At 40.3% G+C, this 17,010-nt stretch overlaps 1 protein-coding gene across 1 annotated transcript in view; it reads right to left on the bottom strand.

Moving 5' to 3' along the window:
- Positions 1-1,021: 1,021 nt before the first annotated feature.
- Positions 1,022-17,010, bottom strand: part of ERN1 (endoplasmic reticulum to nucleus signaling 1) — a 120,089-nt gene continuing 104,100 nt past the window's right edge. The window contains exons 17-22 of the mRNA XM_021002504.2: positions 16,344-16,543; positions 12,699-12,846; positions 11,698-11,825; positions 7,534-7,657; positions 5,159-5,226; positions 1,022-3,549 (exon numbers count right to left, since the gene is read on the bottom strand). Coding sequence (XP_020858163.1) covers positions 3,337-3,549; positions 5,159-5,226; positions 7,534-7,657; positions 11,698-11,825; positions 12,699-12,846; positions 16,344-16,543 — 881 coding nt within the window. The 3' untranslated portion in view covers positions 1,022-3,336. The remainder of the gene's footprint in view (positions 3,550-5,158; positions 5,227-7,533; positions 7,658-11,697; positions 11,826-12,698; positions 12,847-16,343; positions 16,544-17,010) is intronic.

Here is a 17,010-nt window from a genome sequence, read left to right as displayed (position 1 = left end):
TGTATGTACATATGTATGTATATATGTATATACCTATATATCTATATCTATATCTTGATATCTGAATGACACTGATGAAATTTGGAGGTGTTGTGCCACTAACCTCAATTTCCCCATAAGCCCTGTGGTTTTTTGTTGTGTGATTTTGCATAGCTTGGTGTTTTTTGGGGAACATATCTGTCATGTTATTGCAGAATGGACTTACGAGGTAGCTTGGGGAGGGAGGGGACTAGCAGCTTTGGGGGGGAATCAGGAAAGGCTATATCTAGACCAGTGGTGTCAAACTCAAATTCAAATGGGGCCCATAAACTGTACATAAGGATGGGCCCCATATTGACTTAGAAAACCATCTATTAATATTAACTGTTTCATTGATTTTTCCTCATTTTGTTAAATATTTCCCAATTACATTTTAATTTGATCTGGCCACACTTTGTGGGCTGCATGCTTCAAACCTCTGATCTAGGAGACGGTACTTGAACTGAATCTTGAAGGAAACCAGGGATTCTGAGAGGCAAAGATGAGAAGGAAGTACTTTCCAGGCATGGAGGACAGCCAATGGAAAGGCCCAGAGATGGGCAGCTAGGTGACACATTGGATAGAGTGCTGGGCCTGGAATCAGGAAGACTTAAGTTCAAATCCAGCCTCAGACACTTACTAGCAGCTATGTGACCCTGGGCAAGTCACTTAACCCTGTTTGCTCCATTTCCTCATCTATAAAATGATCTGGAGAAGGAAATGGCAAACCATTCCAAGTGTCTTTGACAAGAAAACCTTAAATGGGGTCACAAAGTGTTGGAAAAGAATGAAAAACAACTAAACAACAGATTTAGAAACTGAGGCCCAGAAAAACATTATGTGATTGATCTAATGTCATTCAGCTGGTAAATAGCAGAGCTGGGACTTCTTCAAAGTCCAACAGTCTTTTCATTATACCAGTCTGCCTCTCTAGAACAAAAGAACTCCTATGATGGAGAAGAGAGTTCATAAGACACAGGTCTCCAAAGAGAAGAAACCAACCTCCAAATCTAAATCTATTTTTATTTGAAGTTTGCTTGAGTACAAGTCATTATCATTGTTATGATCTCATCATCATCAATATGCGGAATTATAAAAGAACTGTACCAGAGAGGTATAAAAATATGCAGTTTGCTTTAGATAATGACCCCTGAATCGCCACGCTTTAAAAATACACAAAAGGTTTGCACAACATTGGCTTTTGACACTGATAATGGCTCTTATAAAAATATAAAGCTAAAACAGGAATTTACACTCCAGAGAAAGGACTGTGATAAACAATGAACACACAACATTCCACCCATTAACCATCCATTTAGCAAATAAGACAGTGGCACAGAACTGTTTTTTTAAACAAAAAAAAATCACATAAGACTTTAAAATTTTACCCGATTAAGTAATCCGCCATTCTAAAGAAAAAACAATTACGACTCATCCACTCCACCAAAAGACACGATAGCGTTTCTTCCTTTTCCAGTTTAAAAACAGTTAGCAGTGTAATAGCACAAATTTGCCTGTGGCCCTCACACTTTAACCAGTTACAGTTTCAGGGTAAAAATTAAATAAATACACATAAAATAAATAGATAATTGCAAAAGAATACCATACAAGTTCTATGTCAGAACATGTTAATGCTTCTCAGGTATGAAGGCATTTTTTTTTCAGTCACAGCTTTGAGGATATTGAAAAGGAATACTGCAGAGAAATCCACTACAGAGCAGCCACCAAGCATGAGCTGTCCCCAGGTTCCCTGCTGCACACAGCATCAAGTTTTATTGCTTATGAAATGAAAAAAACATGAACCAACAAAAAAGTTTTGCCATTAATTCCAGGGCCAGGCTTAAGAAGATCTAAACCAGGGGCAGCTAGGTGGCACAGTAGATAGAGCGTCGGCTCTGGAGTCAGGAGGACCCGAGTTCAAATCTGGTCTCAGACCAGACACCACTTGACAATTACTAGCTGTGTGACCCTGGGCAAGTCACTTAACCCCAATTGCCTCGCAAAAAAAAAGAAGAAGAAGAAGAAGAAGATCTAAACAAAAAATGATCAAATAGGGCTTCAGTTAACATGAGAATTTGCCCTGCTCTAATTGCCCCAAGATACACTCCCTTCCTTCTTTCTGGTTAGACTCAGAATATCAGAGCTGTAAAGGATTTTAGGGGTCATGTAGCTAAATCCCCTAATTTGACACAGGAGCTCAAGTGCCTCCTTGTGCTCTACTCTGGCTGGAGGGAAGAAATAATTTCTTCTAAATCATTTCCTTATACCTTGACTTAAATTTTTAGGATTGAAACCAAGATGGAAACCGTTTGGTACTTAGACTCAGAGACGCGTTTCTTCAGTTTCTAAAACCAGCAGAGATCTCTCATTCCAATATAGAGTCCATCAGCTCCTAACAGTTTGTTCCCAATCCTTATACTCACTGCCACTCAGAAGACATCTGGCCAAAGTTTAATACAGGCACTTCATAATGAATTGTCTAGGATATGCTCAATGGATAAAGGATTTACTTGATGCCTCCTGGCTTCAAGGACACCATAAGACCTCCCTCTTGATAACACCTGAATACTAGAGTCTTCCTCAATCCTCAAAGAACCTCAAAGCTTGAAAGAACCTCTGATCTATTCTGATCAGTACATGACCAGGAATTCTCTCTCTTCCCATTCTACTTCAGGACAGTTCAAATTGTTGGGAAACTTTTCCTTCAAGGAAGCAGCAATCTCCTCCACTCTACCTTCTACCCACTGGTCCTAGTTCCACCCTTGTTCTTCTCCAGCCCCATTGTCTTGCAGGGGAGTCAGCCTAGTGGGACAAAATCAAACCTGGCTGGTAAAAGGAAGGAGATGCTGTTAACTCCTGTTAGATGGATAGACCTTTGGATTCCTTACTCCCACAACCTCTTTTCTCCCTTTTTGGGACCTTCCAAAGTCCTATATATCAACCACAAACAGCAGATGAACAAGAACCCCAAAATCCAAAAGAGGTTTCTTCAGCAAAAAGATGAAGGCGGATGCAGCTTCTTTCAAGGCCTCATGACCCTTGCCCATTTTACACAGGCAGACCTGACAGACAAAGGGCCCCAGAAGCCTTGAATTTCCCTTTGGTAATGAGAAGCCACTTCTTTCACTTCCAAGGGTTCAGCATCCTCCTGCTCTGGCTGCAGAACAGGACAGGCAGTCCAAGGCACTTAATATCAGAAGCATGGCTTCTCTCTCATGGCTCTCTGAGCCAAGGGGATTCCAAATGCTGGGTCACAAAGCCCAATCCCTTAGTCCTCACACTGGCCCCTCTACTGGGAATAGAGAGGACTTCCCTTTCTCAGAGGCCATCGTTTGTCACTGGGGGGCCCAGTTCTGTGGCCTCTTGGAAATAGTAAGGCTGGAACAGCCTCTCCTGGCTACACAGTTCCATGGCTCGGTAGGTGTGGGAGAGGAGGTGGGGGAACCTCGATGTGAAATAACGGACAAAATCATCAGGGATAGAGCCCAATGTCTCCTGCACAGCTTCAGGGAGCTCCCGGTAGTGGTGTTTCTGCGGAGAGAACACACAAAGTCAGAAGCATTTGGCTTGGCCGACTGGGAATTCCATTGAATTTGACAAGTCTGGCTAGGATTCCCTAACTGAAGCCCAAGTGTCTGCCAGATCAGAATCTTCTCCCCGCAAAACTGAAATTATTTTAGAGGTCTTTTAAAAGTTTTAACCATTAAACTCTTCACCACGTGCAAATCAGACCAGACCATTAAGTGCCTTTTATGTACAAAGTGCTGGACATATAAAACCAAAACAGGCCCTATTCTCAAGAAGCTACATTTTATTGCAGAGAAACGATAGGTATGGTAATTAAAAATATATCTATATATATAATATATAGATATATGAAAATAAAATATAAAGTAGATATATATAAGCAAATATATATGTTATACACACACACACACACACACACACACACATATATACACATAAAGTAATGTCACAGAGGCGGGGTGAAATCACAAAAGACAGTGTATAGGAGGTAGAGCTTGAGCTGAGGCTTGATGGGAACAAGGGACTCCAAAAGGTGGAAATGATGACAGAGTACCCCAGGCAAGGGGAAAAGCTTCAGCAAATGTATGAAGGTGCAAGATGGGATCTCACATATGAGGAAACATCAGCTAGAGCAGTTTGGCAGGAACATAGAGTGCATGAAGGGAGGTAATACGGAATCAATGACAAGTTTCATTTGCTCTGAGGGACATTTAGAAAGACCCTTTTTAACTATATAGAGAGGGAAATGTTAATGACCTTTTTTTTTTCAAGTCTACCCTTTTTCTTAGATTCTTAGGCAGAAGAAAAAGAAACAATAAGCAATCAACCCCTCTCCTGGTCTTGTTTGACTTCTCCAGGGCGTTCCTGGAGGCTGTCGTGCATTGGACAAGTCAACCTTGGAAAAACAGGAAGAGAAAGAATTGCACGACAAAGGTCTACCAGTCTATCAGTCCTTATTTAGGAATGCGGCAGGTGGCCACAATAAATTAACACTCAACAGAGTTCCAAATGACCCCAAGGTTCACCAAGAAAATAACCAAGGATTATTGAGCCTTAGGAAAACTTACACTAAGCTAAGAAGCTTGTGTCTTCCACCTCTACCAAGCCTTCAACAACAGGATTGCTCTCTAATTGCATAGTCTGAGAAAATGCAATAAACCCTCAAGGGAAGATTTGCAACATATGGCCACCTGGACAACTTGCCTCTCCTGTACTTTCCCAGGGACTGTAGCCTGAGCACCCAGAAACATTATCAAGTACCCTGTCATCACAGGCATTTACCCAGCCAACTTTGTGAGGGTACTTGACCTTGGATCCAAGTCTACATGTATCAGGTACATCTAGGTAGAGAAAGCCACAAAAATAAGCTGGCAAAGGGATAGTGATTGCTACATACACAAGCATCAGAGAAGCCAACCCTATGATGCCTTAGTTATGTGTTTCAATTCTACTGGAGAAAATGGTAGTTTAGTGAAGGAAATAAGCCGTCTCCGTAGCCAATCAAAAGCAGGGATTTGGCAGGCCCACTGGTACCAATGTGCAATTTGGGAAAATGAGAAGCCTCTGTCTACTTCCTTCAATCTGGACATCCCTGCCCTTGCAAACCCTTTACCTTATTTCTCATAGCACGGAGAAGATCTCTTACAGAACCCCCTTTATATGTTCTGAATTTTCGAAGATCTGGAAAAGGAAAAAGACATAATGGTGAAAACAAGCTTAATATATGAAAAACAGTATTAAAAACTAAGAGCTAGTATAATATGTAATGAGGAGATATTAGATTGAGGTAAAGCACTGTCCACTGTCACCACTCTTTATTATTTAATAAGACAAGAAAAAGAATCTGAAGAAATAATCCCAGTCAAAGAAGGGGCAAAAGTGCCTCTATTTGCAGATGTCATGATGGGATTTTTAGAGGATACCAGAGAGCAAAAGAAAAATTAATCAAAATAATTAGTTACTTCAGTAAAATAGTATTATATAAACAAACCCCCACAAGTCAGTCTTTCGAATATTATCTACAAAATCCAGCAGAAGGAAATAAAAGAAGTTTCATTCAAATTAATGATAAAATGCACAAAACATCTAAGAGTCTACCTACCAAGACACACTCAGGACTCACATGACTAAAATTATGAAAAAATACTCTTTCCAGAAATAAAGGAAGATTTAAGTAATTGGAGGAATATTCAGTGATTGGGCTGTGCCAATATAATAAAAATGATAATACTACCTAATTTATTTACCTAGATTTAGTGTCATATCAATCTAACTACTAAGGGAGTATTTTATACAAGTAGACAAAATAGAACAAAATCCATCTAGAGAAACAAAAGGTTAAGAATCTCAAAGAAAATAATTTTTTAAAAGTAGGAATGGGGGGAGGCCTAGCATAACCAGATGGTTAAAAAGAGAAAAGTTAATCAATAGAACAGATTAAATAAAGAAGACCCCGAGGCAATGAAATATAACAGCCTAGTGTTCAATAAACCCAAGGACATTGATTACTGGAGGATGGACTCTCTATTCAACAATACATGGAAACAGGCAACTGGAAAACCTGGAAATGAGTTTGGCAGAAATTAGGTTTAAACACAAAATCTTATACCCTATATACAACATAAGCTCTAAAGTTGATTCGTGGCCTAAACATTACATCATAAAAAATCAGAGGCGGTGACAGTTTGCACAACTACGGCAATGTGTAAAATTCTTAATTAAACAAAGGAATAGAGGTGATTATAGAAGATAAAATGGACAGTTTTGATTACATAATATTGAAAAGCTTTTACAAGAACAAAATGAATGCTGCTATAATTAAAAGAAAAACAGTTAACTGGGAAAAGTTTTTAAAGCAACTATCTCTCATAAAGGTCTAAGATCCAAGAAGGAACTGATACAAATATATAAGAATGAGAACCATTCCCCAGTGGTCAAAGGATAGAACAGTTAGTTTTCAAAACGAGAAATTAAACCTATTAATAGCCATATGAAAGACCTTCCAAATCACCAATAATAGGAGAAACTGGAGAGCAGTATGATCCTAAATTGTTTGCCCCAGATAACTAGCTGACTTTTTGTGCTCTCCAGGTATATCAACTGGATAAACCAAGCAATAAAGCTGAGTTGATACAGGTGGAGAGGTGAAAGTGGTCTCTTTCTTCAGTAACTCTACCTTTCTCCTTTTTCTACTTAACTTGGGCCCTTACATGTATTCATCCAAGACTGTTCAAGTGCTGCCATCTCCTGAAGGCCTTTCCCAGATACTAGGGCCACTGAAGTTAATGTCAATTAATTAATAAGGAAGGGTTCCATAGATACATAAAAAATTTTAGCAACCTTTTCTTGTAGTGTCAAAAAACTAGAAAGAAAGTGGTTGCCCATCCTTTGGTCAATGGCTGAACAAACTATGGTTTTTAAATGTAATGGCTGGGGGCAGCTAGGTGGCAGAGTGGATAGAGCACCAGCCCTGGATTCAGGAGGACCTGAGTTCAAATTCGGCCTCAGACACATAACACTTACTAGCTGTGTGACCCTGAGCAAGTCACTAAACCCCATTGCCTAGCCAAAAAAAAAAAAGTAAATGCAATGGCTGTTGGTGTTCAGTCGTTTTCAGTTGTACCTAACTCTTCGTGACCCTATATGGAGTTTTCTTGGCAAAGATACTGGAGCGGTTCGTCATTTCCTTCTCCAGCTCATTTTACAGATGAGGAAACTGAGGTAAACAGGGTTAAGTGACTTACCCAGGGTCACATAGCTAATGTCTGAGGATAGATTTGAATTCAGATCTTTCTGACTCCAGGCCCAGTGCCCCATCCACTGTGCCACCAAGCCACTCCCTAATGTAATAGACCTAAGTTCAAACCTGGCCCCAGATACTCTAGCTGCATGACCCTGGGCAAGTCACTTAACCACAGGGATAATAATAACATCTACCTCCTAGGGTTGTTGTGAAGATCAAATGAGAAAATCTTCGTAAGGCATTACCTGTCTGAAGCGGAACAGTTATGTTTTCCCTCCAGTCCATTTTGACCACTCTTCTCCCTCCTCTTTCTAGCTGCTTCACTATGGGACCATCTAAGGCCTCCTTCTCTATCCGGTCACTCACGTCCTGTAAGAGAATCAAAGAGACAACACAATGAAGGACAGGTTTTCTGATATGCAGAGACTGAAGATGGACTCATTGAGTCACAGAATGCCCAGAACACCCTGAGTGAGTTAGGTCTGTCCCAGGATGGTCCAGTCTAGCTCAGAAGAAGAAGCAAAGGGGTGCAGAGGATTTGCAGTTAGAGGACCAGGGTTCAATTTGTCGAGTTACCTATGTGACCTTGGGTAAGTCACTTGGACTTTTGAGGCCTCGGTATCCTCAACTATAAAACAAAAGTTAAACTTGATGATCTCTAAGGTTCCAGATTTTAGTCTGTGATATTAAGCAGAATCTATGCATTGTATACTTGCTGCTTTCTGCTTCTGGCTATGTTCCTGCCAAGTAGTGGCAAGATGAATCCTGGACTTGGGGGCAGCAAGGTGGTACAGTGGATAGAGCACCAGTCCTGGAAGACCTGAGTTCAAATCCAGCCTCAGACACTTGATACTTTCTAGCTCTGTGACCCTGGGCAAGTCACTTAACCCCAACTGCCTCGAAAAAAAAAAAAAGAATACTGGACTTAGAGGTAAGAGGCTCGATTTAAAACCTCAGTTTTCTTATATATAAAAGAACACGGTTTGCAACAGAGATAGAAAGAGGAATTCCAATCCAAATAATTACATGATGTATTAAATATTTGAGATACTGTTCACCAAGACTCAAAAGAACGATTTGATTTCATCAAAACTATTTGGTACTAGTTAAAAAATAAGAGAGCTTTTTGTGGTGGCAAAGAATTGGAAATTGAGAGGATGCCCATCAATTGGGGAATGGCTGAGCAAGTTGTGGTATATGAATGTAATGGAATACTATTGTGCTATAAGAAATGATGAACAGGCTGACTTCAGAAAAACCTGGGAAGACTTGCATGGTCTGATGCTGAGTGAAGTGAGCAGAACCAAGAGGACTTTGTATACAATAGCAGCCACATTATGCAATGACTAAGAATGTTAAACTGAACCCTTCTCAGCATTACGAGGATCTAAGACATCTCCAGAGGCCTCGGGATGGAAAATGCTGTCCACATCCAAAGAAAGAACTATGGAAGTCAAATTGCTATCGCTTATTTTTACCTTCTTCTGAGTTTTGTTTCATCTTTCTGATGGTTCCTCCTATTGATTTTAATTTTTACTTACAACTTCACTAATGTGAAAATATGTTTAATGGGTATGTAAATGTAAAGCCTATGTCAGATTGTGTGCCGTCTTGTGGAGGGGGGGGGCAGAAAAAGGGAGAAAAAATTTTCAATTCAAAAGCATATGGAAAAAAAAATTAAAAATAAAATAAAATAAAATAAAAAAATAAATAAGAGAGGATGATCGACAACAGCAAATGAACATGGTAGCCCAGGATCTGATACCTGAGGCTTTGGTCTCCAACTCTGGGTAAGATCTCAGTAGGCAAAGGCTAGCATCTTATACCACATACCAAGACAAACTCCAAATGGATCGATGCTTTAGACGGAGCAGGTCAGGTCATAAACAAATTAGAGGCAGAAGAAGGAAAATGCCTTTCAGCTCTATGGATAGGGTAAATGTCCACGATCAAATATGGGAGAAAAGGGATTACAGAAGATAAAATGGGCAATTTTAATTACATAAGATTTAAAAAGTTTTTGCACAAACAAAACTAATGCAGTTAAAATTAGAAGGGAAATAGCTGAATGAGGGAAAAAAATCTTTGCAGGTGGTTTCTTTGATAAAGGTCTCATAGACAGGTTATATAAGGAACTGATTCAAGTTTTTAAAACTTAAGAGCCATTCCCCAAGTTTGGTCAAAGGATATGAATGGGCAGTTTTAAAAGGGAGAAATTCAAGTTATTAACAAGTAGATGGAAAATACTCCAAATCACTAGTCATTAGAAAAATTCAAGTTAAAACAACTCTGTGGTGTTGAATTTATATTTGAAAAGAAAAGCAAGGTACACACATAACAGAGATTCACAGCTTCACATAAAACCCACTTCTGTTCTATTGTGTATATGGAAGTGCTTATTTTAGACGATGTTTATAAAGCTCAGAATAAAGAAAAATGGGAAAGAAGAAAAAAATAAACCTTAAAAGGCCATAAAAAGATAATAAAAATAAAATGAGGTGATTGGGCTAGTAATCTATAAGGTGTTTCTTCCAGCTTGAAATCCTATGATATTAAGAATATTTTTACATGTGTATACGCCCCCAAAGAAATGCAATGGTTGTTTTCTTTTTAGGCAATTGGGGTTAAGTGACTTGCCCAGGGTCACACAGCTAGTAAGTGTCAAGTGTTTGGTCTGAGGCTGGATATGAACTCAGTTCCTCCCAACTTCAGGACCAGTGCTCTATCCCCTGCGCCATCTAGCTGCCCTCAAAATGCATTCATATAGACATACATATAGCGTGTAATTCATAATATAGCATTTATACAATACATATAAATACTTATATGTGCATATATGCACACACATATACATATATACACCATAATATAATTATATATGTATATATGTATGTGTGTATGTATACACACACACACACACACAATGATTTTACTTCTCCTTTTTAATAAACCCCAGTGTCTTCAGTTCTCCTGGCAAAAGCACTTACTGTATATCAGAACTACACCATTATTTCCTTGCCTCTGTTCTCACTGCAGTTTCAGTGGATTGCCTCTAGAAGAAAATACAAACTCGTATCCAAAACACAACCTGTTGCTTCGCACTCCCTACCACAGCCCATCCTGCTTCCAAAGTTCCCTGTTTCTGCTGAGGATATCAGCATCCTTCTAGGCTCAAAGGTCTGCAACCTCTCAGCACCATCCTGGTCTCCTTACTTCCCTCTCCCCAAACGTCCCTTCAGTTATCAACTTGCCACCTCTACCTCTATAACATGGTTTCACGTCCTTCCCCAATTCCATTATCCTTAGAGTCACTGCCTTGGTTTGGACCCTCACCATCTCTAGGCCTTGACTGTTGTAATTATGTAGCCTCCTAATTGGTCTCCTTAAATCCTTCCCCTCTCTAATCTATCCATCACAGTTGCCAGTGATTTTCCTAATACATAGGTCTAAGGACCTCAGTTCCTCAATAAATTCTAGTGCCTTTATGATAAAATATTATAATATTATATTATAAAATATATTTCTAAAATATATGCTATAATATATAAATAAATATAAAATACATTTCTAAAATACATAAAATTTTATGATATTATAGTATTATAATAATTATATATGTATACACACACACACACATATACACACACGCAATTACATATACACATATCACTTTAAGGTTTGTAAAGCACTTTCCATATTTTATCTTATTTGATCCTCATGGTACCCTAGTGAGGCAGGGGTTATTATTATCCCCATTTTACAGACAAGCAAACTGAGGTTTAGAGACATCCTGTGATTTGCCCAGGAACACAAAACCAGAAGGTGACTTACCTGACATTCCCGTACACGATGTGCCATCTCCAGCCTGCATACTTTTGTATGAGCTGTACCAAGCCTGAAATACTCTTCTTCCTCACTTCTGTCTTTGGAAGCCTATACTTTCCTTCAAGACTCAGCTCATGTACCACCTGGAGCCTTCCTTAGTCTCACATTGTTGGTGATTTCCTCCCCTCACCCCCCCCGATAAAATTACTTTTTATTTATTGTGTATATATCTGTTTACAAGTTGCTGCCCCCAGTAGAATGTAAGATTCTTGAGGACAGGCTTCTTTGTATACTCTGGATATAGAAGATGTGCCTGTCACAGAGCCTGACACAGAAAGTGCTTAATGAACGTCTGTTGAATTGAACTGAATTGTCAACTTAAGGGTCAAGGACCCAAAAGGAGAAAATCGTTATTCTGAGTGAAAGCTTTCGACTTTGTGGTCAAAAGCTGTGTTCTAGTGTTCCAATGTTTTCAAGTGTTTCAATTTTCCTCTGGAAGACTAGAACACATTAAAAACATGGGCACACACACACACACACACACACGCATGCACATGCACATGCACATGCACAGAAAACAATACCTGAAAGAATTGTAGCTGCTTTTCCAAGCCCCAGAAGAACGGGTGTTTCAGCACATGCTTGGCTGAGGGCCGTTTCTGAGGATCCATATCAATCATTTTTTCTATTAGTTCATGAGCAATGATGTCTTCTACATGGGAGGAAAAGAAACCCACATATCACTCACTGGTCACTAGCGACTGACTTGACTCCAGTGCTTGCTAAGCCAGGTAAAGACCTTAGTTCCAAGGAATCTCAGGGATCAGAAAAAAAGAAGCTCGGGCATCACACAAAGGGTTACACAGGTCACAAAGATGGGACAATCTCATACATTCTGAGCTAGGCCATGGACCAGAGAGCTCTCTTTCCTATAATTTCACTAAGCAGCACTTAGGCCCATGCCTGGAGTATAATACCTATTTAATAAAGACTTGTTGACTTGACAAGCACCAAGGGTTGTTAGAGTCTGCTTAAGCTAGGGGTTCTTAACCTGGAATCTAAGAGCTTGATTTTTTAATATTTTATAATGATATTTCAACCTAAATTGGCTTTCTTTGTCATTCTATGTATTTTGTTTTACACATTTAAAAACATTATTTTGAGAAGGGGAACGTGGGCTTCACCAGCCTCCCAAGGGGGTCCAAGGAACAAAAATGGTTAAGAACCCTTGACTTAGGCCAATGCAGCCAAAGGCAAGCTGGGACATGATTATTGTCCTTCGTTCTTGAAGAAGACCAAAATGACATCACTGTGTTGGGGTCCAGGTACAGTATGTCTGACTGTGGCTTATCAGACCAATACAAGCTTGGTAGATTCTACCACAGGTTGGGCATAAATAGTCCATGTGGACTTTTGGAGTGGAGACCACTCTAAATATGCATCTCACAAAAGATGGGTCAGATGGTGACTTTCAGGATGGCAGGAACAATTCTGAGCAGTGTACCCACCCATGTTTCCTTGGTGGGCAGAGAGGGCACCCAGGCAGCTGAACGGACCACATGCCCTGGCTGTTCTCATGACTTACCGTGCTTCTCTTGGTGCAAACAGTCAAGGCTGTAGGCACCAAGCAGGATGTTGGCTTGCCGCTGCAGGGACTTGCCAAATGGGTGGTTGCCATCAGATATCACATAGTAAAAGACACAACCCGCAGAGAAAATGTCCACTGTGTAAGTCTGAAAAAGGAGGTAGAGCTTATGAGCAACACTCTTTGCTTGACGAATTCACTCATTCACTTAACAGGCATTTTTAAAGTGCCTTCTAGGTGTCAGGAACTCTGTTAGGTTCTAGAGATACAAAGACAAGAATGAAAGTCTGCCCTCAGGGAGCTTACATTCTACTTTGGGGTAAATTTCTACCCAACTCAATCAAGTGCCATCTCTTCCAGAAATTCCTCCTCAGGCCTCTTCATCTGCAAAATCACCTTCCTTCCCACAACCAAAAGAGACACTATATGTGAAGTACTTTGAAATCTTAAAGCATTTCACTCACACACACACACACACACACACACACACACGTATGTATATATATTTGCTATAATCTCAGGTAGCATTTGATTTTGTAACTTTCTGATGCATTTATTATACAATATTGTATATTATAGTTATATGTTTTGGCATCTTATTCCTCTATTAGATTTTAAGTTCCATGACAGCAGGAGTGTCATCTCATCTTGTTTCTCTCCTGAATTAGGACTCTGAATACATTACATTAGATACTTAATAAATTTGTATTGTTTGTATTGTTACCCCTCACATAGGGGGAAAGGGAAAGGAATAAGCATTTACATAGCACCTACTGTATTATATGCCAGGCATCTGCTAAGAGCTTTACAGATATTATTTCATGTAACCCTCATGATAACCCTGGGCAGTAGTTGCTATTATTATCCCCATTTTATAGATGAAGAACCCAGGCAGAGGGTAAGTGACTTGCCCGGGGTCACACTGCTAGTAAGTGTCTGAGGCAGACCTGAAGTCAGGTCTTCCTGACTGCATGCCCGGTGCTATTATTATCCCCATTTTACAGATGAGGAAACTAAGGTTTAGAGCCATTAAGTGATTTTTCCAGGGTCCCACAGCTAGTAGATGTCTGAAGCCAGATCTGAAATCAGGAAGAGGAGTCTTCCTGCCTCCAGCTGGGCCCGGTGCTCTACCTACTGTGCCACCTAGCTGCCCTATTTTTTCTTTAGGGGATCACAAAACCATAGAATGTGAGAGGGGTTAGAGATCATCTATTCCAACCTCCTCATTTTAAAGATGAAGAAACCGAAGCCCAGGAAAAGGAAATGATTTGTTCAAGTTCACATAGCCTTGTGAGAATTTGAACTTGGGTCTTCTGATGCCAAATCTAATGCTTTTTCATTAGTGACCTCAGGCTGAGCTTGATGGGGTGACTGAGAAAAGGATGAATCCTAATTCTTACTCCTCTCTGTGAGAGATGATTAATTGGACCCCTATTTTATTCCAATCAGTATTAATCAGTTTGATATGATTCCACAGGGGTAGTGACTATAAGTTCTGCATATCAGGCCCCAGAGCTGTGGACTGCAGATTGTAAGTTCACTTGCTTAATCATAGGAAGCTAACTAGATGACCTCCACCCTTGTTTTTGCCTTGTTACAGTGACCAAACCCAGTGTGGCAGAGGTGACTCAATGGCATGGAAAGTCCCCCAGCTATTTTTGTTGCCCCTCCATCCCGTCACCCCTCTATTGCCCAACATGGGGAGATGGCCATGAGCATTTGGCCAACAAGTGACCCTGCCTGCCAGCCTGTGGCCTGCCTATCAGCCCATTGGCCCGTGTAGATGTTCTGACATCTGTTTATCAGCCCAGCCCATGGGTCTGTTCTTTGGCTCAGTGGGACCTCTTGAAAGGTCAAGGTAGGTCTGTCAAGGTCTGTTCATCCACTCCTTTGTCAACCAAGGGGATTTTGTGTTTTGTGTAGACCCTCCTGGAGGATCAAGGCCAAGATATATCAACCAATAAGACTCTGCATTTTCATGTGACTCTTCTGTACACCTGGGTGTCAAGCCCTATAAAACTAAGACCCTAGAGAAAGGGGACGTCTCAGATCATGAGGAAGATCTGAGGTCCACTTCATTAGAGGACGCCATGGACCCTTTAATAAAGTGCTGTTGGCTTGGACCTCTGCCTCAATTTCTTTTATTGTAGGTTGGGCACTTTCGGACCCTATCCCTCTCCTCTTTTATCTTTCAGCAACTATAACCATCATGAAAAACTATGTGCATACTCACCAAATCTACTTCCTCAAATTCTAAAACCTTCTTCCCCTTTAATTCTAAAACACAGTAAAGCAATATGGGTAGGGGGCAAGAAATCAGTAAGTCAAACTTTTCTTAGAAGCTCCCTCTTATGGAAAAAAAAAACAGGCTTTTCCAAGTCTGCCACAAGTTGGAGGCCAGAGGAAGATAAAAGACAGTGCCCCAATGTCTTTACCCAAGTCATTGATAACATTGATCAACAGCACAGGGCCAAGCACAGATCCCTAGAATACTCCATTACATCTATGGATAAAAGTTCCTATAATATTTACTCATATACTGTGACAAAAACAGTGCATATTAAAAAGAAATAATCAGCACACTGGATAAGTTGCTCTCATGTCAACTATAAGGACCAATTATTTTAATTATATTGATAGGTAAGCTGTACGTGATTGTCTTTGATACCTTAAATGTATTCAGAGGATTAAATATGGCTCTTGTAAACCATCCTATAATTGTATTAAAACACTTCTTAAATAAAGTACCAGGATTGTCATTTCTCAAAAAAAAACCCCAAAACAACTCCCTTCAAAAAAACCCTTAAAAGACTTCTATGTGCCACATTGAAATTGACTTATTGACAGCTAATCTGTCAACCAGTTGTGAATCCAGCTAAATATCTGCTTCCTACTTTTCCAGCTTCTCCGCAAGAATGGCATGAGATACTTTATTAAATGTTTTGTTAATTGAGTAAAGTAGTAGCAGAAATAGTAGTAGCAATAGTAATTATTATTATTAATCGATCAATCAACATTTATTTAATACCTACTATGTACTAGGCACTATTTTAAGTCCTGGATTATTATTATTTAAAATAGAATAGTTATTATTATAACAGCTAGCATTTTCATAAAACTTTCAGGTTTGCAAAGTGCTTTACAAATATCCCATTCTATCCTCACAACAATCCTGGGAGGTAAATAGTATCATTCCCCATTTTACAGATGAGGACAACGAGGCAAACAGAGCTTAAGTGACTTGCCCAGGGTCATACACCTAGCTAGTAAGTATCTAAAGTTGGATTTGAACTCAGGTCTTCCTGCCTCTAGGCCCAGCATCTATCCACTGTACCCCCTAGTGGCAGAAAGACAGTATGAGTGGGCTGAAGCACGGTGGAGACAAAATCTGTGTCATTTTCACTAAATGTTTTAAAGTCTCACTGGGCACTTGGAAGGCCCCAACTTCACCAGGCACTAGCCTCATAGAATCTCAAGCTTCCTCCAAAGCCCAGCTCACGTGCCAGCTGGCAAGCTAGGCAGAAACCTGATTTTCCAATATTTGGGAATTCTTGATGTTGTACTTGAGAATCTCTACCCTGGAGGTGGATGTAGCTTGTCTAACGTAGGTTTTGGGTATTCAGAGAAAGAAGATCTGCTACTCACTGGATTATCCTTGCAATCTTCGCTCAGCATCTCTGGAGCAATCCATCCCTCGGTGCCTGGTACCCCAGAGCGGCGGCTAAAACTGTGCCTACCTACTGCCAGCTTCTTGCAGAGGCCAAAGTCAGAGATCATAGCCTTGATCTTGCCATGTGCATTGGGCATGGAGAGGAGGATGTTGTGGGGTTTCAGGTCTCTGTGAACTAATGCCAAATTCTAGGTTAGCCCAATGTTTGTTAGTCAGAACATCTGGTACCACCCCATGGTAACATAGCATTGGATGCCCCTCACCAACTTTCTTTGAGGAGTTATTTTGAAGTTGTTTGGAGGGGAATGCCGGGAGAGTTCAGCTGAGTTCCTGCCCGTACTACTCCGCCATCTTGGCTCCCCTCTCCTAACTTTCTAATGTACCGTCAGCCACTTCTAGGTGTCCTGGCTTCCAATATTGTATGACTCCTTTACAGGCTTAGGGTGAACCACTTCAAAACGAAGCTAGGAGCACAATCTCTCTCCTCTTTCTGTCCCTTCTGCTGGCACCTTAAATTTAACACCATGTTCAGAACAATATATCCCCTGCTGGAGTAGATATTTACCAGCTATGTGGCAAAGAGGTCAAACTGAGTCAAATACCAGGGGAACTCAGAGTGGCCACCTTGACAACCGTGCAACA

The sequence above is a fragment of the Phascolarctos cinereus genome, unplaced genomic scaffold (genome assembly GCF_003287225.1).
Source record: "Phascolarctos cinereus isolate Bilbo 61053 unplaced genomic scaffold, phaCin_HiC Scaffold_5;HRSCAF=322, whole genome shotgun sequence".
Lineage (NCBI taxonomy): Eukaryota > Metazoa > Chordata > Mammalia > Diprotodontia > Phascolarctidae > Phascolarctos > Phascolarctos cinereus.
This window is presented reverse-complemented; position numbering and strand designations above follow the sequence as displayed.